Source organism: Grampus griseus, assembly GCF_964374135.1.
Source record: "Grampus griseus genome assembly, chromosome: 2".
In the NCBI taxonomy this organism is placed as follows: Eukaryota; Metazoa; Chordata; class Mammalia; order Artiodactyla; family Delphinidae; genus Grampus; species Grampus griseus.
The window spans coordinates 116,157,597-116,183,750 of NC_139018.1; the positions used below are offsets into that span (position 1 = coordinate 116,157,597).

General features: G+C 56.7%; 1 protein-coding gene across 1 annotated transcript; it reads left to right on the forward strand.

Annotated features, from left to right (window-relative positions):
- Nucleotides 1-1,755: 1,755 nt before the first annotated feature.
- Nucleotides 1,756-25,224, forward strand: LOXL1 (lysyl oxidase like 1). The gene is made up of 7 exons (XM_082649154.1): nucleotides 1,756-3,213; nucleotides 16,718-16,826; nucleotides 19,599-19,736; nucleotides 20,227-20,383; nucleotides 20,974-21,069; nucleotides 22,679-22,794; nucleotides 24,886-25,224. Exons 1-7 carry the CDS (start codon nucleotides 2,061-2,063, stop codon nucleotides 24,890-24,892), a joined length of 1,776 nt encoding a protein of 591 aa, XP_082505280.1. The 5' UTR covers nucleotides 1,756-2,060; the 3' UTR covers nucleotides 24,893-25,224.
- The last annotated feature ends 930 nt before the right edge of the window (nucleotides 25,225-26,154 follow it).

The following is a 26,154-nucleotide window of genomic DNA, read 5'->3' on the forward strand; positions in this document are numbered from 1 at the left end:
GAGGCAGCCCCTGTCCCCTGCCTGGCTCAGGAAGAAGGGTTCTGCCTGCTCCACTCTGCCAGTGGGGCTCCCCTACCTCACAGCCATCCCATATCCTTCCTCTGTTCCTCCTCTTCCCTTCCCCTCCCTGCCTGGGGGTACCCTGAGGCCTGTTTCCACTGCTCCTCCTCCTTTCCTGGCGCTGCTGCCCATCTGGCTGGCGGGAGGGCCCTACAGGACCCCAGGGATTCCAAGCAGCTGAGGCCAGCCCTGCAGGGGGCAGGCGGGCGGGAGGGAAAGCTTAACCCTCCTGGTCCCGGCCCTCAGCATCTGGTTCAATGTCCTGAACCAAACCAGTTGCTCTTTGCAGGATTCCTGTCTGGAGTCTGAGATCAAACCCCATACCGGGGAGCCGAGGGGCTTGTGTTGAACGGGTGCTGGCTGGACTATGAGGGTAGACAGAGGCACCGAGTCACCTGAACCGAGCCGCATCCTGAAGCACAGTGGGATGGGGGAACAAATGCCGGCTGGCAAGGATGAGGAGCCAGGGGTCCAGGGTGTCTGAGGAATGTCCACTCTGGCTGTCCCCTCCCAAGGTGGTCTCCAGGCATTTCCAAAGTAGAAGGGGAATCTGGAGAGACCAAGTTAAGGGCCGGTTCTTCCTCCTTAGTGTATAAGCACAGAGGGAAATTTCTGTCCTCCAGTTCCCATGACCAAGGTTGGAGAAGGCAGTCCAGGGGAGACATTCAGAGTGATTTCTTGGATGCCAAAGTGTTCAAACTTCTGAGGCCCCTCTTATTTCTGCTGAGAGAATAGAGAACCTGCCAAAGCACTCTTGGGGACCATCTGGTCTGATCCTCCACTGATCAGATGTGACTGGATCAGAATGGGGAAAGGACTTGCCCAAGATCACCCAGCAACCTAATCACAGCAACTGGACTAGTCCCGTTCTCCTGACTCCCCCTTTCTGCTATGTGCTCATAGCACATAGTGCCTCCCAATGATGCCTATCCCATATCAAAGGCAGCCCCTGAGTTTCACTTTATCCATGTGCACACTCAGGTTATTTCTAGGTTATACAGGACAGAAACCACACAGGATGGGCAGGAAGTTGATCTCTCCCATGATTTCACAAGTTCTGTTCAGCACAGGGGCATACTTCTGTTTTACAGACTGGGAGAGTTAAGGCCCAGGGATGTGCCAAGAGGGAAAAAGCTGAAGGTCCATATGCTTTGTGCTCAGGCCCAGTGAACTAAGGTACACCCGAGGTCCAGAATTAGAGAACGGCTCAGCTGGGAGTCAGCATCTTGCCCAAGAAGGCCCACCAACAAGGAGGGTGTCTGATCACTGGCTTTGGAGAATGGGAGCCCAGGAATCCTGGGGAGAGGCTGGAGTGGACACGAGTCAGGGGCTTATTCAAGCCCGAACAAGAAGCCAGTAAGGTGAGACCAAGGATGCTGGGTCCAAAGCAGAGAGAAATGGTCAGAATGGTGCTGACACCTCAGCCCCGTTATACCTGCCAGGGCCCCACTCACCGGGCCTGAGTCCCCAGAGGCCCCGTCCTACTCCCTTCTTCATTCCCTTCCTCAGAGGCAGGTCTGGGGCTTGGCTGGGAGCTCCAGAGACTGAGGGAGCACAGCAGCTGTGGGACAGGCCACATAGCTAAAACCCGGCGGGCCATAGGGCCCCGCGGAGGAGGCCCCAGCAGGCGGACCAGGCTGCCCGAAACCTCCCTACGCTCCCAGCCTGTTGCTTATTCATTCAGAGTGGGAAAGCGCCAGCCCAGCGGCCAGCCAGTGCCGGGCTGGCCATGTAAGGCCCCCAGGCGGTCCTGCCTGCCCGGTGCCCTGCAGAGAGCCTCGTGCAGCCCTGGGCACCGCCCCTGCCCTGCCCTGACCCCTTGGCCTCGAAATGCTGTCATCGGAGGAGCCGTCCCGCTCGGGACAAGGCCAGGATGGACAAAGCTAGAGCTGGGGCAGGCAAGGAGCCGTCCTGTCCTCGAGGCCGTGGGAAGAGAAGCACGCACAGGGGGCCACTCCTGAGAGCCTCTCAGTCCACCAGGCCTCTGCAGAAGGGCCACCATGGCTCTGGCCCCAGCCGGTTGGCAGCTGGGGGCCCTGGTGTGGGGCGCCTGCGTCTGCGTCCTGGTGCACGGGCAGCAGGCGCAGCCAGGGCAGGGCTCGGACCAGGGACGCTGGCGGCAGCTGATCCAGTGGGAGAACAACGGGCAGGTGTACAGCCTGCTCAACTCGGGCTCAGAGTACTTGCCTGCGGGGACTCAGCGCTCCGAGAGTAACTCCCGGGTGCTGCTGGCGGGCGCCCCCCAGGCCCCGCATCGGCGCAGCCACGGGGGCCTCCGGCGTCGGCAGGCCCCGTCGCTGCCCCTGCCCGGGCGCATCGGCTCGGACACCGTGCGCGGCCAAGCGCGGCACCCATTCGGCTTCGGCCAGGTGCCCGACAACTGGCGCGAGGTGGCCGTCGGGGACAGCACGGCCATGGCCCGGGCCCGCACCTCCGTCTCCCAGCAACGGCACGGGGGCTCCGCCTCCTCGGCCTCGGCCTCGGCCTCGGCCTTCGCCACCACCTACCGCCAGCCGTCCTCCTTTCCGCAGCAGTTCCCCTATCCGCAGGCGCCCTTCGTCAGCCAGTACGAGACATACGACCCCGCGTCGCGGACCTACGACCAGGGCTACGTGTACTACCGCGGCGTGGGCGGCGGTCTGGGCGCAGGGACGGCGGCCGTGGCCGCGGCGGGGGTCATCTACCCCTTCCAGCCCCGGGCGCGCTACGAGGAGTACGGCGGCGGCGAGGAGCAGCCCGAGTACCCGCCGCAGGGCTTCTATCCGGCCCCGGAGAGGCCGTACGCGCCGCAGCCGCCGCAGCCGCAGCCAGCCGACGGCCTGGACCGCCGCTACTCGCACAGCCTGTACAACGAGGGCACCGCGGGCCTCGAGCAGGCCTACCCCGACCCGGCCCCCGACGCTGCGCAGTCCAACGGTGGCGCCTACGGCGGCGACCCCCGCCTCGGCTGGTACCCGCCCTACGGCAACATGCCACCCGAGGCCTATAGCCCGCCGCGGGCCGTGGAGCCGCAGCCCCCCTTCCGCGTGGTGGAGCCTCCCTACCTGCCGGTGCGCAGCTCCGACGCGCCCCCGCCGGGTTCGGAGCGCAATGGCGCGCAGCAGGGCCGCCTGAGTGTGGGCAGCGTGTACCGGCCCAGCCAAAACGGTAGAGGTGAGTACGTCCCGACGCCCAGGCCCTCCTCCATCCTTTACCGAAGGCCTCCCCCAGCTGCTAAGTAAGGACCCCCACCCTCCTCCCCATAGGCAGCCCCAGTGTTTCCCACCTCCCGGCCTTCGCCCTGTCCACTCATCATCATCGGTGCCAGGATTTGGCCAGGCAGGCCGGGGCTCTGACTTGGGGGGATAAGGGGGTGGAGGGACTGGACAGGTTTTGTAAAGAGACGCCTTCCAGACGTGGCTTGGGTCATCTGAGGACAAAGTAAAGGAGCCCCCCTCCCCGCCTCTCCCTCATTCCCATCAGGGCATGTCCTCCACGCTTGGAGGTGCCCCTCTGCCAACCTCACAGGGTGAAGCAGGGAGCATCAGGGTCAGAAAGGCCTTAGGGGACGCCTCTGGAGGTGTGGCAAGTTCCCGGTCACTGGGCATCTGTGAGCTTGGCCTGAATGATCAGGAGGTTAGAAGAGAGAATCTGGGCTGACAGGAGTGCAGACTAGATAACCCAGAGTTCCTTCAGGGGCACACTGTAAGGCCCAGACTAGAGAGGCGAGTGGGGCACCAGCCTGGGCACCGAAAAACTTACTAATCGAGATAAGTAATATTTTAATGCATTTTTAAATCAAGAATAATGCAAAAAAAATGAAAAAAATTTTAAATAGAATCAGTTATGGTGGCATGCCAAACTGTATTCAAGCCTGAGGCAAACTGAAAAATCAGCAATACTGATCATCTTTATTTGAAATTTTGATGTTTTGTTCATCACAGATTTTTTTGTGTGTTAATTTTGATTTTTAAAAATATTGCCTGAAATGTTACTTCTCTTAGCTACTGAGTTTTTAGGCGCCCTCTTAAATTTTGCTCCCCAGGCCAGGGCCTCAGTCACTTCACTCAGTTCACCCTAGTCCTGGCCCTGGGGGAGAGTCCCAGGAGGCAGCTGTGGACAGGGGTGCAGGGGGTGTTGAAGATATGACCTAGTTTTGGGAAAGCCCAAGCCATCTACACACGAGGACTCAGTGGAAGGGGCAGCCTTCCTTCTTCAGATGAGCAACTCCACATATGCTGATAGCAGGCGGAGTACCTTGGCAAGGGCCCGCTAGTGGTCTGGCCAGGGCTGAACGGCCATTGGTCCTGCTGTCCTAGAATTCCCCTTCCTGCTTCTGTCTCTGCAAGTCCAAAGTCAGCTTTGGTCAAGGTTTTCCATTCAGTCCCCAATGCATATGCGTTCCACCCCAGCCTTGCCTCTTTCAGGCTGCGATTAATACCATGATTCTTTACTCCTGACTCTCTGCTCCACAACAATGTTTCTGTGCCAGGCGCACCAGGTGAGGGCGGAGCACTGCAGGGCTCAGGGGCACAGGTAGTGTACCCCCAGCCTTTGCTCCCCTGCCTCTGTCCGCACGGGGACGCTTCCTTGTCTCCAGCCATAATGACCTTGGGTGAGAGAGGCTGCCGCTGGGGTGCAGGGGTGGGGACTCCCGTCTCTCTAGGGGCTGCTGGAGCCCAAGGCTAGGGGAGAGGAGTGTCCACACTGGCAGTACTCACTCCCTCATATTCAAGGCGTAGCACTCAAGTTGGGTGCTGAATCCCACTTTGAGAACCTGCAGGAGCTAGGACAGGAGCTAGATGGAAGGCCCTTCTGTGATGTGATGAAGGATGCATCCTCCTGCCACCGTGGCCTCACCCGGATCTGATCCGCACCAGGGCTTGTGGCATCCCTGCAGCAGGGTGTGTTACAGCTCTGCATCAGCTGCTCCCAGAGCTCCGTGGAGGAGAGCGTGTTTTACCTATAAGCTAAACTTCTGTGGTAGCTTTTCTTAGAATGCGAGACCACAGAGTGGGGCTCAGCCAGAAGCACTCCACCTCTGGGCAGAGGAGAAAACCGACGCCTCAAATAGCAGTGCTGGCAGAGCCAGGCCTGGGACTTGACATCTACGCCCCAAGCCAGTGGGTTTTCTAAGGTCCTTCTTTAGCCTCTCAGTTCTTAAGGTTCAGAGGGGGATTGGCCAGAGCAAGGCTATGTTTGGAGCGGGGGGTGCTTGGCGCTTAGCAGGGCCTCTGGCCATTGCCCCTGAGCCCCAGTGTTCAATTGGGATTAAAGACATTTCTCCCCGGAACGCAGTATACTAGATGCCAGGCTGAATCCAGGCCCTGCCCTGAGGAAGGAATAGAAAAGGGGGCACCTCAGTGCTGTGATTGGGCAGGCACTGGGGGGATGGGTTAGGGGACCCAGGGGAGGGGCCTCCCCAGTCGGGGGCACTAGGAACTCAGGGAGGACTTCCGAGAGGAGGAGGTGCCCAAGCATTGCCGCAAGCTGTCAGCACCCTCCAAGTGCCCCTTCCCTCGTCATGGGGGGGAAGGTGTGTGTGGGGCGGTGCAGGCTAAATCGGGGCTCACAGAGAGGCCAGAGAGGGAGCAGTACCTTCTCCCCCATCACTTGTTCCCCTTCCCACCCTGCTAGGCTGGGACCATGGAAAATCCCGGTTTGGGGAAGGCCAAGCCTTGTGCTTGAGATCAGACCCCCAGGCCTGGTGTGGGAGTCCAGAGTAGATTCTCCGAGACTGACCTCATTCCTCCTGGCCGCACACCCAGGGGTCTGAGGCTGGGCGCTGGCAGCCCGCGTGCATGTGGGCGTGGACGCGGACATGTCCTCACAACACCAAACACATGTGCGCACCACCCACGTCCTCCACGTTTGGGCAGTTTCCAAGCGCCTGTCCAGAGCCTGGTTTCTTCCTTGGGTGCCTGCACCCCCTTCCCTCCCACCCCGGGGAGGGGGGCTGCCCAAGGCCTCCTGCAGTACCGTTGTCTCTGAAATGTGTAACGGGAGGGAAGGCGAGGAAACAGAGGCCCAGGTCACATACCTGGTCTGCCTGTCACAGCAGATCCGTGCAGAGGCCTGGAGGGTGGCTGCCTGCTTCCCAGGCCCCTGTGCTGTGCCCCTCCCTCTCCCAAGCCGGGCCCTCTTCTCCTAGCCTCCTTGTCCCTGTTCCTGCCTCCTCACAGCCTCAGCTTCTCTGAGCTGGTGGTACCGGTGCAGACTAAGATGACTTCTGGCCCTAGAAGACCACGGCTTTTCTCTCAGGGCCCCCGCCTTACACCCTCAGCCTGATTCACTGCCTCTGGCCACCCTATGAAAGCATCGTGGAGCAGCCACCCTGGCTGTCCTCCCAGGGCATCTCTGATGGCTGTGCCCACCTTGCCTGGCGTGGGTCCTCCTTCCCTGTCCTCACACAACCAATCGGAGCTGTGACTGCCTCCTCCCTGGTCCCTTCCAGTCCATCCTACGCATGGGGCAGATACACCCTTTCATTGCTGACCATATTACTCTCCTGCTCAAGAAGGCTCTGTGGCTCCCAAGGCCTTCAGGACAAAATCTCAGCGCCTTAGCCTTTGCATCAGAACCTGAGGCACCTCCTTCCTCTCCTCTCCTCCTTCTCCCTCTCTCAGGCCTCCACAGCCCCCACGAGGATCGTGCTGCTCCTAGGCCCAGGTGTTTCATGTCCCTGCACTCACACAGGGGTGTTTCTAGGGTACGTCCCTCTCCATCCAGCCTCCTGCACCCAAGAGGCCAGATGGGGCCCCTTAGTCCCTGAGAGCAGCCCTGGCTCCCTGCTGCACCCCCTACTTCCTACCCCCCTGACTCAGGTCGCCCACCCACCTGCACAAGGCTTGGAGTCGATGCAGGAGGCCTGGCCACCCAGAGCATCCCGAGTTAGAGCCCCCAGGCGAGGATGATGATGACAAGGTCAGCCATTGCAGAGGAGCCCTTGCTGAGCTTTGTGGCTGGAATGTGCAACTTCATTCACCCGCACAGCCTCCTAGAGAGGGGGGGATTACGGTCCTCTGGTACAGATGAGAAAACGGAGACCTGGGGAGGTCTCACCGCTGGATGCAGCCGAGCCAGAATTCAAACTGAGCCTGTCATCTCTGCATTGCACTCAGTTGACCCGGGAGGACCCTCACACCACCTGCAAGCCAGCTGGGGCAGGACCTGAACCTGGACCTCAGTTCCCCCAGCCACCTCCAGAGGGATAATTCTGTATACATCATCTCGTAATTCCCACAGCAACCCCACCAGCCAGATGCTGTTATCCATCCCGTTTCATAGATAAGGTGACAGGCTCACTTGCTGACTGTCACACGACCTCTTAGTAGTGAAACCAGAATTTGAGTCTGCATGGCTCTCCATCCTGAGTTTTTAACCCCCATGCATTATTTTTTTTTCTACATTTTCATGTATTAAGGCTTACCTTGCACATCCATTTGGTCATTCAGCAGATGCTTGACTCCTACCATGTTCTGGGCACTGGTTGCGACAGAGTGAGACGAAACAGAGAGAGTGCACAGCTTCGAGCACCTCCCCAGTGAGGCGTTGGCGTGAAGCCTTGTCATTCTCACTCTATAGACTCCAGAACATTCGTTTAACAAGCACATCTACAGCACCTGACACTGTTCTTGGAGCTTTACAATTAGTCGCTTAATTCTCATAACAACCCTCGGTATTGTTATTACCCCCATTTTGCAGATGAGGAAACTGAGGCCCTCGGAGGTTAAGCCCAAGGTTGCATAACTGGTGACTGGTGGAGGCAGAATCACAGCTCAGCATCCCTCCTTCCTTCCCAGAAGTTGTCTCAAGTTGCTCCTTCAGAAAGAAATGGAGTCTTCAGGCCGAGGAACTTGGGGTAAAGGGTCAGACAACTATGGAGATAGAGGGACCTGGGTCCTCTTGTTACTCCCCTGTTTGGCAATGGAAGGTCACTAGTGTCAGAACAAACAAGTCGTGTCCGAAGCAACCTCATCGCAGGCAGATTTCCCGTCTCCTCTCGTATCATTTAGTTGCAAGGCCATATCCTCTCTCCCCTGTTCTCAAACTGGACCATCCCTGCAAGAAGAGACAGCTCCCATTTTAAATAATCATAATAGCCACTGCTATTATTGAACTCTTAATATGCACCAGACACTATACCAAGCATTTTGTTTTTATTTCCTCGTTTAGTACCCCCAGCAAGCTTGTGAGGTAGATGATATTATACCCCCATTTTACAGAGGAGGCAACTGAGGCTAGAGAAGTTCAGTGACTCATCCAAGGTCTCAGAATTCAGCAGTAGCCAAGCTCGGACCTAGGCTGACTCTCTCCCCCACTGAACCATCCCAGCCTTCCCTCTGCTTCTGCCCCGCAGGGAAGGGTATGTCTCTGCGTTCATTGCTTCTCTCAGGTCTAAACCCCCTAGGACACAAAAAGTTGGATTTTTTTTTGCCTTGAGTTCACAGGCCCCACAGAGCCTTTTGGGCTGGTGGCTGAGCAGGGTGGGGAGTCCTTCGGGACTTACAGGCACCAGGCTACTGCCGCACTTGGCCCGGGAATTCTGGCCTTTCATCCCGGCCTTTCGTCTCCTCTCCTCCCTCTCTCCCCTCCCCAGGGACCCCCATCTCAATCTCCTGTCACCTCCAAAGGGGCACTTCTCCCTAGTAGTCCCAGCCCAAGTCCACCCCACTCCTGTCCAAGCCAAGAGCACGTGGAAAACTCCCCAGGGCAGTGGCTGGAGCGGCAGGACAGGAAGGGGGGGGCGAGGAGCGGGTGGTCCGCCCAGGCAGCCCACACCTGCTTCCAATTCTGTGCCCGGCATTCCTGCGGAGTAGCAGTCCGCTTGGGAGGAGGCTGGAAGGAGAGGCTGGGTCTCGTGCCTCCCCTGCCCTGACCTAACAGCCTCCTCACCACAGGCGGTTGGACCCAGAGGGCCTTTTTGTCTGGATTCAGGATTACAGGGCTGGGGCTGCACCTGGGTCCCTCTCCCCCTTACTCATGGACACCCAGAAACTGGGCATTTAGGTATCACCTGAAAATGGGAAGAGGGTGTCAGAACACCAGAGCGGGAAGGTCCACAAATGCGGAAGTCGAGGCCTGAGGGGGCTTTGCCACCAAAGTCTCAGGAGACAACCCACCCTTCCTCCCCCTTGTGGGCCAGCTGGAACCATGGGTTTTCCAACCCCAAAGCTAATCCTTTTTCAAAAGAAAGGGCTTTTGGAGTCTGTCCCAGCCTCTGCCTGATAATGAAGGCTGTGCTCACACAGGCAGTGCCAACAGACCCTTTGTGGGGTGCCAGTATTTGTGCTTGTGCTCGCTGAGGGCTTACAGGTGCCAGGCCCTGAGCTGGGTACAGGGAATTCAGGGGCGCCCTGGACCCATCCCTGTTCTCACTGAGGTCTCAGCCCAGAAGCAAGAGACCAGGCAGGCAGGATGCCGCGGCCCAGACCCACTTCCATCTCACCCAACTCGCCAGCTCTCAGAACACGCTGTGCAGCTGGGCGGCAGGCAAAGGACAATCCCACCCTCCCCTTCCCCCAGGGGCTCTCGCCTGGCTGAGGAGAGCAGATATCATCTCATGAGGAAATTCAGCCATTCAACAAATATTCATGGAGTTCCTTACTTTGTGCTGATGCTGGTCTAGAGCTGGGTATTCATTAGTTTTAGAAAAGAGACAAAATTCTTGTCCTTGTGGATCTTGTATTTTCATGGGTAAACATAATAAGTAAATAATAGAAGGGGTAAGTACTGTGGAAAAAATAGAGATAAGTCAGGGAGATCTGGAGTGTTGGGAGAGGTTGCAAAGGTAGTCAGGGTGGGCCTCATGAAGGTGGCATTTGAGCAAAGACTTGAAGGAGGCACAGAGCGATTCATGCAGCTATCTGCAGGTGGAGCATTCCAGACAGAAGAAACAGCCAGTGCAAAGGCCCCAAGGCAGGAATTCCCTGGGGCTTTCAGGTGTGTTCCAGTGTGGTTAGAGCAGCGTGGCATGGGTGTGGGTGCATTATGGGAGACAGGTCAGAGAGGCAACTGGGTCCAGACCATGGAGAGCCTGTAGGCCACTGTGAGGACTTTGGCTTTTGCTCTACATGCATTGGGGAGCTCCTGCAGTGACATTTAAACAGGGTCTCTGACTGCTATGCTGGGAATGGACAGTGCGGGGGCCGGCAGGGGGAGTCCGAGAGGAGGCCTGTACAGAGATCCAGGCGGAGATATCGGTGGCCGGGCCAGGGGTAACAACAGAGGTGGTGGGCAGTCAGTTTCGGGCTATATTTTGGAGGTAGAGCTGATGGGATTTCCTGATGGATTGGATGTGGGGTGGAAGAGAAAGAGAGGGGTCAGGCATAACAGGAAGGGTTATGTCCTGTGCAGCTGAAAGGATGAAGTTGCCATAAGCTGAGATGGGAAGGCCATGGGTCGAGTGGGTTTTGTAAGAAAGATAAAAAGTTCAGGTCACTGTGAAGGGTCTGAGGGGCAGGGAGGGAACCCAGGAGACCATACGATCCTCAGGGGCTTCTGGAGGTGGAGAGAGGGGCACTAAGCAGGGCCTGCAAGGGTGGGCCGGCAGGAAGGTAGGGGCTGTCTTCACATTGGGAAGAGTGTGAGTGAGTGAGGTGTGCAAGGAGGTGGCAGAAGGCTTGAACAGAGAGGAAGGTAGCTTGCCTCCGCAAAGGTGAGCGGCAACCTCCTCCCAGCCCAGCCCCGGCTACTTCCTGGGCAGTTTGCTCAATTGAACAAACACACATCCCCTCCTCTGACTCTGGTCCTGCCACTCAGAGGAGCAAGGCCATCGCTGCCCGTGAACTGCCTCTCCCAGCCTGGTGGGGACAGCAGGCCCTTGCTGGAAGAGGTAGGCTTTGGGGCCTAAAGACTGTACTCGATAAGCGTGTGTGTGTGTGTGTGTGTGCGTGCGTGCGTGCGTGTGTGTGTGTGTGTGTGTGTGTGTAGCAAGGAATTCCAGGACAAGGGCACTAGGGGTCAGAGGCCAGGGGCAGAAAATGTCAGTTGTGTTAGGAGCTGCCTACTGATCCTTAGGGTGAAGAGATCTGGAAGGCCAGACCACAGAAGGCCTTAGCTGCCACTCTGAGAAGTCTGGGCTTGATTCCGTAGGTGATGGGGAGCCAGTGAAGGTTCTGGGCCAGGCTTTATGACCATCCTAGCTCCTTTGCCTGGGCTGTATTGCCCTTCACGGTGGACCGCAGCAGATCCTGCAGCCACCTTGCCTGCCTGCTCGTCACTCAGGTGTGGCACTGCCAGGCTGATGCTGGCAATTTAATGTCCTGATTATTAGATAATAATTTCTCAGGACCCAGCGCGCTGGCTCCCGCCCTGGAGGCCCTCGCAGCTCATCTTTATTCAGGCCGTGTTCTGCGAGCCTTCCGCTTTCCCCACCTAGGGGCTCCTCTGGAGTCTGGCCGCTGGAGCCGAAATATCCCTCTCTGCGCGTATTTCACAACCCACTGACCGGTTCCTGCTGGACATTGTTTATCCTCCAGCCCCGGGCTCAAGAGATTAGGGCTCTTTTGCATTCTGCTTTCCTTCATCTGCTTCTTGTGAGCAGGAGGCCTGGGGAGGAAAGATTTCAAAGGAGACGAGGTTTAAGGAACCCACAGGAAAAGGGAAGCCAAAGGGAAAACAGGTGAGGTGTGGGCAAAGCAGCAGGAATGTAACCTCAGACCCTCCACTCCGGGCAGCTGCCAGGAACGGCTGAGCAGAAAGGAACAGATTCCTCCTAAAGCAGGAAGGATTTAGGTCAGACGGTGGGAGAATTTCCTGGCAGCGAAAGTATCGTCTGCAGAGGTTGTGAGAGGTCTTGGGCTCTTGCCCAAGGCTGGGGAGTGGACTGAAGAGCTCCTGAAAGTATTTTAATCTCCAAGTGTTTATGGAGCCATCAAAACTGCGCTCAAGGGGCAGTTAGGCTGCTCTCCCCATCGTCCACATGGGAGACTGAGCCTAAGAAAGGGAAGGGACCTGGACAGTAGGGCGTTGGGCGAGATGGCACAATGGCCTGCTGGAGTCTTTCCCCACAAGAAGGCCCCGGCTGGGTCCTGCCAGGGGAGGGGAGGACAGTCCTCGGCTTCCCACGGGCTGGCACGTGGGCCAGCTGGCAGCTCCAGGCCCAGCCTGGGTGAGGTGGGAGGACATCGGCCTTGGGAGGGGGCCCTGGATCCTCCACAGAGGAAGCTCCAGGGGCAGAGCGGGAATGCAGAGTGCTGGTCCTTGTCCTGCAGCTCAGTGTCTTCACTGCCCTGGAGGGTCTGATGGGGCCCCCCCAAGGCTGAAGGGCTTCCTCCAGACCAGAGGCTGCCTGCAGAATGGCCTTGGGACCCGATTCACTCACATCCAGCCCCTCCCCAGCCAAAGAGCCTGGCTTTGGTCATCCCAGGGGTCTTTGCTACCCTCTGACTCAGTGTGCCCCCGATCCTGGTCCAGGCTCTGTGCAGCCTAAACCCCTGTGGTCAGCACATTGCTTCTGGGGAAGAGTTCTCACAGCGGGCCGGCCCCAGGCTCTAGGGCATGAGTGAGGTGGAGAACACTCAGTCTGCATCGATGGAAGCAGTGAGGCCTAGAGGGGGGCCAGGCCAACCCAGGTCCACGCAGAAGGTCCGTGACAGCAGGGTAAGAAGTATGGCTCCTGCCTACCTCCTGGGCATGGAAGGCAGGATGCTGATGGTGACCAGGCCTCCCTGGGTAGCCTGAGCAAGACCGTCCACCCAGCCTTTGAGTGGTCAGCCCCATCCGCAGGGGTCCATCCCCGGGAGACTGGCTAGATGGGCCATGGAGGTTGCATACTGTGGAATCCCACTAGCAATGACAAGCAATGAACTTGACATATCTTAAAAGTTTACATTGGAAATCAAGAAACAGAATGAGACTATAAGACAATGTCATTTATATACTTCAAGGATACATACCCACTTCCAACACACTGCAGATTCTGCACAGAGACACAGATGTTCAAAGGTATGTCTGAGGGTCAGGGTAAGGATAGAGGTTCAAAAAAAATAATGACAAGAGGGGCCTTGCATAGACCAGTTTAGTTGGTTAGTTTGCTCTGAAATGAGAATTATGATAAATTCAGTTCTCTGCATTTATGAAAACAGGAGTCTCTGGGAAAACTGCCCACTGGAACCTACTTTATAATGTCTCCAGTGCCAGGTCCAAGGGCTGCATGACTCCGTATATTCTGGATAAGAGATCGCAGGCCCCCAACACACAAAATGATATCCCATGACTGATGGTTCTCCCTGCCTTTGAGTAAGCTTTATCCTCTCTCCAGGATCTTCCTTTAAAATGCACATTTCTTGGGATGGTGGGGAGGGGAGGGGAGCACGGGTCTGGTTGTAACCAGACTTCACCCAACATTGGCCACCATGCCTGGAGGGCCTGGTTGTACCCCACAAGCCAGAGACAGCAAACTGGTACCCTACATCCACAAGCCCCCACTCAAGCCTTCCCTTATCCTCCTTCCAACATCACACAACCCACCCACACACCCAAGCCCCTATGGAGGGGCTGAAAACCCAAGCCTGCAGGCCTGGCTGCTAATGGAATGCCTCCTGGGAGAGCAGTGGAGAAGGAGGCATTGTTCCTTCCTGGGAAAACATACCAGCTGAGGGAGGGGGTCTGCTGTTCCCAGGGACCTCTGCAGGGGTCCTGAAGTGGGTGGGGGGGACCCAGCCTGAACTCCCAAGGCTGCTCTCTTTTCCAGCAGCTTATCCCAGGGCAGTGAGGGTGTGACAGGGAGGGGTGGAGGGCGGGCCAGGGGGAGCTGGTTAGGGGAGTCACAGGACCTCTGTGATGGTCAGAGGTGCAGAACAAAGAACATAAAATAATGATCAGGGTGATTCCATTCAAGTTCTGGAAAAGGCATAGCATCTAAAGTGATTAAAAAAAAGATCAGTGGTTACCTGGGAAGGAGGGAGGGGGGATTTACTGGGAAGGAGCTGGAGGGAACTTTCAGGGAGGATGGAAACAATCCATAGCTTGATTGTGGTGGTAGCTACACCGTGTATACATTTGTTGAAACTTATCAAACTGTATGCGTAAAATCTGTGCATTTGACTGTATGTAAATTATAACTAAAAGAAATTATTTTTATAAAAAGAAGAATAACAAGTAGAGTCCTGGAAGGAGGTTGGGACCTAAGAGCTCCTCCTGGGGCTTCCCTGACTTGCTGTGTGACTGTGGGCAAATTCATTGCCCTCTCTGAGCCTCCGTTCCCTCCAGCACCTCTGTGTGCCCTGGTGTCCTGAGGGAGACAGGGTGAGGAGCATGCTCGTGGATGACTGGAACAGTAAAGTATGAAGCACTAATCATTAAAGAAGCCTGCCTGACAGAGACTGACTGCCTAACGGTCAGTCAGCCCTGAAGCACGGTGGGTTGCCCCACTGAGGGGGTGAGTGGGGCCCAGGCCCTGCCCTCAGAGAGTGCATAGTCTGGAGGGGAGTAGACACAGGTAAATACGATAGAATCTAATTATAGATCAATACAGATCTAGTAGTGAGAAGTGTGTGCAGCTTGGAATGTCACTGCCAATCAGGGAAGACTTCCTGGAGCAGGAGGCACCTGCCTGAACCTGAGATTCCTCCACAGTAGAAGGAAGATGGTCATCTTTGGCTCAGTATAGGACTAGGATCAGGACTCAGTATGTGATCATAGCCGGGCTGCAGTCAGAGGCCAGGAGTGGTACCAGCCCTTGCTGGCCCTGAATACCCCTGGCCTCTTAGCTGGCTCTTCCAGCTTCCCTGGACTGCAGAGCCAACTCATGAAATGGCCTAGAGAGGAAGGGTCGGGCCAGAAAAGCTTTGTAGAGCCATCTGTGCAGTGTTTATTGAAACCGGGCCTGGGGTGGGGGGTGGTAGGCCATCTGGTGCCAAATGCTGGGTGTCATGAAGCTTCAGGCCCAGCTGACCCACCACCACATGTTGCTGAGGGAAAGGCTCTCTGGTAATGGGAAAGGGGACCATTCCTGTCTTCTTCACCTCCCCCCTCCCTGCAACACAAGCTTCTAGGGACCAGAGGGTGAGAAACAGCTCAATACGGAGGTGGTCCTTGCTTTCAAGGCCGGAGGATCCCTTGGGAAATGACTACAGGCATTCCTGGGGGCTTGAGTAATGGGGCCTAGGCTGGCCAGGACAGCCCCCATCAGCCAGGAGCCACCTCATCCTCACCCACCCTTGTGTTCCAAGCTTCCTCTTCATTCCGAGTAGGTGAGATCACACCGGCTGCTCCTGCATGAGGCCGGAGCCCCAGGGCGAGCAGGGGTAGGGTCTGAGAACCCCAGGCATGTGTTTGTGAGGGGTGGCGTGTAGCAGACACCTCTGGGAAAGGCTTAGAAGCCAGAGTTCCCCTCCTCTGCCTCATCTTCTGGACCTATAAGCTGACAAGAGGGTTTTGGCAGCAAGAAGGGGCTAGAAGCCTGTCTGCATGACTCAAGCCCCTTCACTGTGCCTGCCCCCCAAGAACAGAGGGCTTGAAAGAAGCTAAGAGGAACCTGCAGCTTCATTTTATCATTTATCTGCCAGAATCCCTGCAGCCTGAGAGGGGAGGGTACATGGAGGTCCAGGCCCATTCCCGTTTAAGCTGGTGGCTGAGCTGAGATGGAGCCCAGGGCTCTGGAGTCCCCCTGCCCACCTCCTACCCCACCACGTGCCCCACCCCTTCCACACACCCAACATCAAGATCTTTCCTTCTTTATTCCATGTGGATAGGGTCTGGACACCTGAGTTCGGTTTCTGCTTATTCCTAATCATTCTCACTGGGACTAAGTTATGTACGGGGACGGGGTCGGAGTGGGAGGCAGAATGGACAGACCCCTGGCTCTAGCATAACCTGGGGAACAAGTGATCCAGGGGCTGGAGCAGACTCCAGACTTCCCCTGGGCACTGGGCCCTAGGCCCTGCAGGGCAGGGAGCCAGGCCCTCCTCAGATTGGAGGCCTGAGGCTGCAGACAGGGGAAGGTGTGGTCAGGTCTGGGGGCCAATGACAGGATGAAATGAATCCTGAGAAGGGCGGGCTGGGCGCCCAGGCTGAGAATCCTGCCCGGTCAGCAGCCTGCTCTGGGGACATGTTTTCCTGTGAGCCCCTCCCTTCCTCGTCACCCCCACTTCTGCCAACCAGCGTTCACCTGGCTCTGCCCAGGAGCCTTCTGGGACCCACTCGGGGTCAGAAGCCCAGGGTTCTCTCTTGGCGGCTCACAAAGAATGCCAGCTGCAGGGGTGAGAGGAGCAGAGGGTGTGTGGGGTCTGGTGACCAGAGGCCTGGGAAATAAGGACACCAAGGGGAGTGTCTCTGTCAGGAAATTACTTGGGTCCCTCAGTCCTCCCTCCAGGCCCTTGTTCATGCTACTCCTCCTGCCGAGAATACCCTTTTGTCTTCTGCTCTCCAAATTCCACCCAGTCTCCCAGGTCTGGCTCATGTCCCAGGAGACTCAGCGGTCCCAACAGCACGGAATTCCAGAGGTGAGCCCCTGCCCCCTGACCCACACCTGAGCCTAGGGAGAACGGTTCAAATCACACACCTTGCTCACGCTGGGAGGTTTCCAGGAGGAAGTGACAGCCTGTGTAGAGGAAGGAGAACAGCACAGGGCGTTCGGGGTTGGAGAGGTCTCTGGGCTTTACACCTGACCAGCCTGACCCTCCTCAATGCCAACCATTCCTCCCTCCTCCCTCTCTCCCTCTCCCCACTCCAGGTCTCCCTGACTTGGTCCCGGACCCCAACTACGTGCAAGCGTCCACTTATGTCCAGAGAGCCCATCTGTACTCCCTGCGCTGTGCTGCAGAGGAGAAGTGTCTGGCCAGGTAAGGAGATGAGGATGAAGCGTGGACAGTCCCCGGAACCTGTGTTCGTGGCGGCCAGGCTGCCTGAAGGCTGCACGACCCTGGCCTCTTCATCGGTGGGCCTTGCCTGCCCCAAGGCAGTCAGGTGTGGAGGAGAATGAGAGTGATCCAGCATTTCTGTATATATCACTATATGAGGAACCTAATGGTATTTAATCTTCACACCTGCCCCAAAGGTCTGTGTTGCCCTGTCAGTAACTGAGGAGCAGTGAGAGGAACTAAAACCTTCAGATCTGAGGTGTCTCATGAGAAGGTTCCTCGTGGGGAGCCCAGGGAAGTCTTATAGACGCCTTCAGGATAGAGGGCAGGATGATGGAGTCATCTCCACAGAGGACAGGTGTGGGTTGTCCAGCAGGGGCTGTGGGCATGGGTAACAATGAGGCCTCAGTTATGTGTTGCACTAGAGAGGAGGGAAGGACGCCAGTTTACTTGAACCCGGGAGGTGAGCACAGCCAGCTCTCCATTATTCCTGGGTTATTCTGCCTCTTGCAGAGCTTGCTTCGGAATTTATTGACAGTGAATGTTCTGTTCAAATATGTATGCTCTGGGGACATCTCCCTGTGCTAAAAGAACTAGTTAAAGATTATATTGACGTACTTCTTTTATTGACAGCTGTCTATGTTGAAAGCTCCTATTTTTCTTATTTGCTTTTTTTAAACAGTTGAACTCTATTTACTTTCACTTTTGAGTACCTGGGAAGCCCGTTAGAACCTCAACATTTTCTCACTAATGAGACCTCGTTCACTGCCACTCAGAATAGCTGACCACAAATTGTTATCCATCTGTAACAAAACAAGGAGCTTGCACTGGAATGTAACTCAACTTACTGCTTCCTTCATCGAGAAAGTCTTGCTTCAAAAAAAGGAAGTATCGGCTGAACTAGACAGTGTGATTCGTGATGTAGTTGGTTTACATGCTGGTGCAAATTCCTTATCTCACAACAGACTGGCAACAGACAGTGTACGAACTGGCACCAGTCCAGGGACCACATGTGAGTTCCACTGAGTCGGCCTGCCCACTCAGGTCTCGTCTCTGGGAAGAGAGCATAACGTGCTTACTGCTCCTGCTACAGCTCCTCCAGTGGGGAGGAACTCAGCCTCCATGGCCGTCTGTTGAGGCTGAGTTTTGAGGAGTTTGAGTCAAAACCAAACTGTTATTCCGTCTTCATGGAATAGCCCGTGTGCCCACACCTGAGCTCCCAGATGGGCTGGGGCGGAGGCAGTGGGGCTCCATCCCAGGGCTATCCTGGTCTAGCTGGAGAAAGTGGCCTCTTACCCAGAACCAAGTGACAGGGAGTGGAAGGAGAGCTAGAAGGAGCAGTTGGCAGGCTGGAACTGTGGGCGGCCAGAGGAGGGAGAGGTTGGCAAGGGCTGAGGCATCAGCGGAGGTTGGGTGTGGGATACAGACCTAGAAAATGCAGCAGAACTGAAGCCCTGGAGCAGCAGGGCCCTCGGAGATTATCGAAAGTGTGGGCTGCGGACCGGTGCCAGTTCACAGACAGCAGGCAGAACTCAGATGAGGAAAGGAACTTGCTCCAAGTCTCACCACGAGTTTGTGGCCAAGCTGGGCCTAGAACCCAGACCCTAATGGTTTCCCACGGTGTGCTGAGCCCAGCAGAGGGGTAGGACTTAACTGAACAGAGGGAAGGAGGATGTCTAGTTCCAACACAGACACAGACACAGTTCCAAGCCTCCCTCAGACAAGGCCAAGGGCCTTACGTCCTGGCAGACAGGAGCCTACACTGCCTGTTGTCCAGACATCCTCTCAGAGAGAGCTAATCCCCATGACTGGCCACCTCCTGCCTCAAGCCTTAGGGCCCAGACCTTAATGATTGCCAGGGAAGTGCCCCAGAGTCTGGCCGAGACAGCTGTCCACAGTCAGCTGAAGAGGAAGGAGCCTTCAGCTAGCCCTCGTTCCGACCTATGGGATGTGTGATGTGTGTCCCCTCTCTGCTGCCCCTCAGTTTCCTCTCTTTTCCCTTCTCACCTCACAAGGCCCATCTCAGCTGGCAATTGGGGGTCAGCAAGTGAATTGTGAACAGGCAATCTACACCAGACCAGTGCTTCCTGAGCAAAAAAGGGCAGGTCGCTGGCCCTGAAGCCACACAATCAGGGAGAGGTGGTCTGCTTACACTGACCCAGCTCAGGTTGTGTATGGTGTCAGGGTGTGTTGTAGGCAGCACTGTTAGATCTCACAGGCAGTCACGATTCCTCTAAGTGGGGCAATCAAGGCAGACTTCCTGGAGGAGGGGACCTGAGTTGGGTCAAGGAGGCTGGGCGAGTTCTGGGTCAAGTGAACGGCACAGGCAAAAGTACAGATCAGTGAAAGAGTTAGGTCTGTTTGGGAGACAGTGTTTGAAGCTGGAACCCAGGTGTAGGGGGAGGGAGAAGGTCAGAATCTCCTGGATAGGGCTATTTTATAAAAGCCCTCCGAAGATTTTGATTTGCCCCCACCCTCAGGGGCTGTCCCCAGCTGAGAGTCACCTGCAGGCATCAGGGACCCTCAGAGGGTCATTATCAAGCCAAATGCTTCTTTAGAAAGACTCCTTTGGCAGCTGCCAGCCACGTGGCAGAGGCCAGAAAGGAGGGGATGGCCCGCAGAGAGGAACAGAGGCCTGAGCCTTGGCCGCAGGGCAGGGGTCAGATGTGAGAATCTTCAGGAACAAGCCGACCTATGCTGGGTGTTTGCGTCTGGTACCCAAGCCCACTCTGGTCTCCCCGCCTGTCCCCACAGCACAGCCTACGCCCCTGAGGCCACCGACTATGACGTGCGGGTGCTGCTGCGTTTCCCCCAGCGCGTGAAGAACCAGGGCACCGCAGACTTCCTTCCGAACCGGCCGCGGCACACCTGGGAGTGGCACAGCTGCCACCAGTGAGTGGGCTACCTGGCCTGCCCCCCCTTCTGGGCCAGGGCCCTGGGCCTGAGTGCCCCTCCCCAGGAGCACTCCGGAGGGGCAGTGCTGGTGGGAGGGCCCCGTACGTTGTTTTCTGCCAAGGATCCATCACTGGGGAAGGATTTCTCAGAGGAGCCTTAGCAAAAGCCGCAATGGAAGATGGGACACAGAAGGATCGGTCTTGATAGGGGACAGAAGTATCTAGAATACAGGGCATCACCCAAGGGAGGCCGGTACAGGTGGGAGCCCAAGAGGAAGTGAGGGGTCCTGAGGAGGTGCCCTCCTAGGGTGACTGGCTCAGTGAGGACACCAGAGATGCTGCCTGTGGGACACAGTGACCAAGGAGCCCCAGGAGCCCTCAGGAGGTGGTGTCACAGCAGGGTCACCTGGGCCCGTCTCAGGAGGGGAACAGGCTGGGAAGCCAGGGGTGACTAGGCCCTCTTCTCCCTCTTCTTCTCCTGCCCCCAGGCACTACCACAGCATGGACGAGTTCAGCCACTACGACCTGCTGGACGCAGTCACGGGCAAGAAGGTAGCCGAGGGCCACAAGGCCAGCTTCTGCCTGGAGGACAGCACCTGCGACTTCGGCAACCTCAAGCGCTACGCGTGCACCTCTCACACACAGGTTGGGCTGGAGAGGCAGGGCAGGGGCTCTGAAGGACGGGGGGAAGCCCGCCAGGGATGGGGAGGCTAGGCCAAGCTAAAGATGGGCTAGTGCCAAAGCTCCTGGCCGTTCAGCTCAGAGAGTGCAGGTCTTCTTGCCAGTCCTGAAGCCACCAGAGAACCCCTCGGGGCTACCCTCCACCTCCATTCCCAGGGGTGTCTGCTCATGGAAGGAGCGGAACATTCCAGCGAATTCTGGATGGCATGATACTCCATTTGCCTAGCTGTCCACCCGAATCCATCTTTCTGTCCAAACATCCAGAGAGTGTCCATCTATCCTGCCTGCCTGTCTCTCTATCCATTCCTCCATCCATCTCTCCCAGGCATCCCCCCACCTTCATTTCATCCTTCCATCTGACTATTATATCTATCATCTCTCTGGTCCATCCACCCAGTGGGCTTAGGACGGGGCAGACCCACTCTGAGCAGCTACCCCAGGCCAGGGTCAGGACGAATCACAGAGGAAGGAGGGCCCCAGGCTGCTGAAGTGGGCATGGGGTGGCTCTGAGGAGTGCACAGCACCCCAACCTCTCTTCCTGTCCCTTTTCCTAGGGCCTGAGCCCAGGCTGCTATGACACGTACAATGCGGACATTGACTGCCAGTGGATTGACATAACCGATGTGCAGCCCGGGAACTACATCCTCAAGGTGGGGCCCCTGGTTGGAGGCACTCCTCCAACCTGATGCTCACCCTCGGTGTCCCCGCCTCTGACATAAGCTTCACCGGCTGGGCGTATCAGCTGATGAGGTCCCTGAGGTCTGCACTTCCCACCTGAAGGTTTTAGCCTCAGGCAGACACAGCCTCTTCCCGTAAAAACACCGAGGAACCTTGGCCCAAGTGTGGTGATCCTAGAGGAGGCGGTGACTCTGTCTTCCCTAAGTGGCAGAGGACTTGGAGAGCCATGGGGTCCATTCCCCTGTCTGTGAGCAGGGCAGGCTCTGTGCCATCTGGGAGAGGACACTGCCCTCCCTGAGAGAGACCCTCAGCTCCTCATAGGACCCCTGCAAAGCCAAGGGCACTTGTGACCAATAGTTCCATGTGGCCCGAACCCCTCCTCCATGTACACTCGCTCCAGTGCCCCGTCCCTTGCGGAGACAAGTAGAAGAGCACGTTAAGGACACACAGCCCAACTTGGAACATCCATGCAGGCTGAGCGGGGGCCGGGTCATCATGACCTCACCTGGGGAAGACAAATCTTCGCCTCCTCTTTACAGGTGCAAAGCGAGGGTAGGGCTCACTCTAGGAGGCCCCCTGGGCCCACCGCTCTATGCTGGAGTAAAGGAAGAGCAGGGAAGGTGGGCCTGGGAGGCGGCTTTAACCTGCATGAGGACGGGCCGCTGGGTGGCCGCATTCAGAACACGGCAACCTGGAAGCAGTTGGTCACGCCCCATCCTGGGCACCTCTCCACGGGCTCGGTGAGGCCTCTGCTCAGCCTCGCCCAAGGGCCAAGGTTGTCAAGCGTGTTCTTTTCCTTTCCTCATTCATCCACTCTCAACAAACTCGTACAAAGGCCTTTCTGAGTTCTAGGTTCCGAGGATTCAAGGCACATAAGTAATGCACAGTTCCTGCCCCTAAGGAATGTAACTTAAATATAACATCGTTTCCTCTCTTCTTAAAATGTTCTGCAAATAAGGCTGGGTGTAGCCCACCCCAGCGAAGCCCTCCCCTATCAATCCAGCATTTAAAGGATTTCCTTGTGTCCGGACAGCTCCTCTTCAGATAGGTTATGCTTGGGTCATCATCTCAATGAGTGTCAGGTACCTTGGGCTCCAGGGCAGGAGATGCTACCTGGCATCAGACAGGCCTTCCACAGGTCACCTAGACAGGCATGCGAGGTGAAAGGGTGCGAGCCTCGGAGTCAGGGAGACCAGGCGTGGGATCCCTGCTCGGCCCCTCACTCATTGCTGGGTTCCCTGGGGCAGTGGCTCTGAATGCCCCGTGCGAGGCCCCCCGGCCTGGGCTCTGACTCTGGGGAAACCTGTCTTCCAAGAAGGATGACCCAGCGATGCTTCCTTGGACTGTAAGCTGCCTCTCTCTTCATTCCTCTCTCTGTCTCTCCGCATCTTCCCCCGTCTCTCCATCCGTGTGTCTCTGTCTCTGTGTCTCTTGGTCTCTCATGGTCTTTCTCCATCTCCCTGTCTCCCTCTCTCTGGCTCCTCTGTGTCTGCCTGTCTGCCTCTCCACCTTCCCTGGTGACCAAGTGAAGCACAGCCTCATGACCAGATCCCTTTTCCTTCTGTTCCTTTCCTTCTTCAGGTGCACGTGAACCCAAAGTACATTGTTTTGGAGTCTGACTTCACCAACAATGTGGTGAGATGCAACATCCACTATACAGGTCGCTATGTTTCTACAACAAACTGCAAAATTGTCCAGTAAGTGCCCTTCCTCCAACTCTCCATACCCCAGCCCCTCTCCTACCTGAGGAGCAGGCAGGGCCACATGAAACACGTAGGATACCTGCCCTGTGGGTCACCTTGATGGCCGCACACAGCTGCGGCTGGACCGGCCACCCCAAGCGGAGTGCTCAGGCTGCGGGCATTGACCCGGGGCATGATCTCTCCTGAGGTGGAGACCAGCAGCAGGCAGTGTCGTTGGGTGGAGGTGCACGGGCTCTGCATTCCTGCTTCTGTGACTCCCTCACTCTGTGACATCGGGCAGTTCACCTCACCTCTCTGGACTACTCTTCTCTTCAGCACTTCCCACGCAGACTTGTGAAGAGAATTTAAAGGCCTGCCATCTGTGTGTGTTCCAGGACCCTTCACACGGGTGCTCGGTGAATGGCAGCTGTGTGATCATTAGCGTCCGTATCAGGTGGATTGAATTAAGCAGTCTCAGGTTAGAACTGATTCTGGTTGGAATCACTTCTAACAGTCATCAGTCCCTGGGCCCAGATGTGGAGGGAGTCGATAAACTCCCAGGCCTTTGGCACGTGGCGCCTCAGCTGTTGCTGCCCTGCGCTGGCTGTCCTCAGCCTCTCTCCTGATTCCTCACATGAAGTACTTTGCAGAGGGACCCCCTGCTTACGAACTCATTAAAAACCCCATCCCACTCCATGTGCATTTTAAATGCTTGAACAGGTCAAAGCAACTCTTTTCCATTTAAAAAGTAAAGAGAAAAAGAGTAGTCTCCTAGAGCTTTAGTCCATCAGCTGAGGAACAAATGGCAGGGATCCCAAGGCCCAGAGAAGCATCTTTCCCCAAACGTGTCTGCTTATTAATGGTTGATAGGTATGAGAGGTTTAGGCTATCACCAGGGTCAGGGCTCAGTGTGTGGCCGGGATTAGGGCTCAGTGTGTGACCGGGATTAAGGCTCAGCATGCGACCAGGGTCAGGGCTCAGCACGTGAGCAGGCTCAGAGCTTGGTGTGTGAGGACTCAGTGTGTGTTTGGAGATAGCCCTCGCACCCTTGGCTGCTACCGCTAAGCTAATGTTCACAGCCCTCCACCACACCGTGAGAACACTAGCCTCTGGTTCAATTCAGAGACTAGGTTCCTCATTCGCAGAATTCGATCAGAATTATCCAGGTCACAGAGTGTGTTGGGAACGACTGACTCCCGCCCCATCCCTGGCAACTTAGCCCTTCGGCAGGCCTGGGTTTGCAGCACCTTCTCACTCAGGACTTGTCTTGTTCAGCCATTAAAAATCCAGGAGTCACCTAAACAGTAGAGGTTTTCTGGGAAGCAGTTCTAGGGAAGGAGAAGGATGGCAGGAGGAAGGGAGGCAGGGGCATACAAGGGCTGAGGGGTGCGAGGGAGGTGGGGAGCCTACATGCCCTCTTGTACCCCCTGCTGCTGGGAAAGGTACATCCAAATAGCCTCCCGCTTCCCCAGGTGGCACCACGAGCTGGGCCCCTCAGCAGGGCAGACAGAGAAGTTGCCCTGCGCCCCCCTCCAGCTACCCTGGGGCCTGTGAGTGCAGGGCATGCCGAGGCCCTTCCTCCCGAGCCCTTTACATAAGTGCTTGGAGAGGCTCAGGTCTCATTAGTGCGTCTCCTCGACCCTGACCACAGGCGGGCAGCTGGGCCAGCGCGCAGGAAGCCGGACGGAGCGTTTCCAGAAAGGCCACGGGACTGACGCCTGTGGGTTTCAATCATGTTTCTGAAGAGGAAAAAGGAGGCCTTTTTTTTTTTTTTCCAAAAGTACTGAGTTAGAGAAAACAAGAAAGTATTTCCAGACAGTAGCAGCTCTGCTAATGGCCTAGAAAAGAATCTGGAACTCAGGGCATGGGGAGGGGTGGTGCCGAGACCGTGCCCTGCATGGGAGTCCATGAAACCCCTCTTTATGGAGCCCCCTTTCCTGAGCCCAGATTACTGACGGAAATGGAGGCCCACGCCTGCCCTCCCACTTGGGATCCAGGCTGTGGAAGGGAAGCGCTCAGCTGGGGAGGCAGTGGGCGCCTTGCTGACAGTTGAACGAGGGGCCCACGCCTCAGCCTGCCTTTGACCTCCTCTCTTTCTTTCCTTAGATCCTGATCTAGGAGAGGGTGTGCAGATGGCCAACCTCCCCACCTCCCAAAGCAGGCCCTGCTCCCCAGGCAGCCTCCCGCCAGGACAAGCCCGGCTCAAGGGGCCCAGCCACCACCCACAGGCAGGGGCAGCTGGACGCTGGGAGCATCCTTCCCTGCCCGCCTCAGGGAGCGAACGTGGACCAAAACCACAGGGATTCCGGATGCCAGGCCCAACTGGGTACTTAACTTTCCCCTACAACGTGATTTTGTTGGTTGTTGGTTTTTATTTTTTATATTTTGGCCATACCACAGAGCAAGATTGCCCAGGCCTGGGCTGAATAAAACAAGGTTTTTCTACTCTGTGGTTCTGCACGTAGCCTGCCGGCCGGGTTGACCAAAGCTAGGTTGGGCTCAGAGGGCGTCCTTGGGCTTTGTCCTTCCCTAGCAGAATGTGGAAAGGGCAGCCACCACCGTCTGAGGACCACAGCTTGACCAAGAGGGCATCAAACCCACTGTGGAAACCCCACAGGGTTTATCTCAGAGCCCAGCCTGCTGCGTGGGAAGAAGCCCACATCCTGCTGGGGGAGGGGCCCTGGGTATCTTACCCTCCACTACTACCCACCCTGCAGCCTCCCACTCCCACCACCCTGCTCACTCACAGTCACCAACTCCACCTGCCACTTGCTCCCTTACTCTCCTATTGAGCACCTACTGAATGCCAGGCCTGTGGTGGGACTGAGCACACACAGGAGAATCAGACACATTTCCTGCTCACAGCGGGGCGGGTGCACCCACCAGTGTGAACCCCATACCTAGTGAGACAGCCCCTGGGGGCAACCGTGGAGCCTTCATCTGGGAGGCAGCGTCTCCCAGGAAAGGAAGGGAGAAGAGTTTACTTGGGAGAGGCTGATGGGGGCGGTGGCCCTCTAGCCCCTGTCCTGGCAGTGGTACCCCGAGCTCCTGGACACTGGATCGGGGCAGGGAGAAGAAGAAGGAAGGCACCTCTCCTGTTCCTTCCCCTCCCAGATGCCCTCAGGACACCTTTGCACCCACCTGCCTCCTGCCAGCTCCCTTCCTTCCCAGGGGAGTAACACTAGTGAGAAAGGCAGAGAAACTTGGTCCAAGAACCAGGGCTCTGGGTTCCAGGGCCAGTTCTCCTGCTCACTGTGTGAGCTGTGTGACTTTGGCCAAGGCATACTACACCTCCGGGCCTCAGTTTCCCCATCAGTAAGACAGGAATGCTCTCCTGCCTGGCTCACATGCTGACCTGGAGAGCCGGTAAGCTAC

Bases quoted from the DNA above. Each gene is read 5' to 3' on its own strand.
- LOXL1 (XM_082649154.1), top strand. From the start codon at position 2,061: ATGGCTCTGGCCCCAGCCGGTTGGCAGCTGGGGGCCCTGGTGTGGGGC. The intron at 20,384-20,973 runs GTTGGGCTGGAG...CCCTTTTCCTAG, and splicing joins CGTGCACCTCTCACACACAG to GGCCTGAGCCCAGGCTGCTA. The intron at 21,070-22,678 runs GTGGGGCCCCTG...TTCCTTCTTCAG, and splicing joins CCGGGAACTACATCCTCAAG to GTGCACGTGAACCCAAAGTA.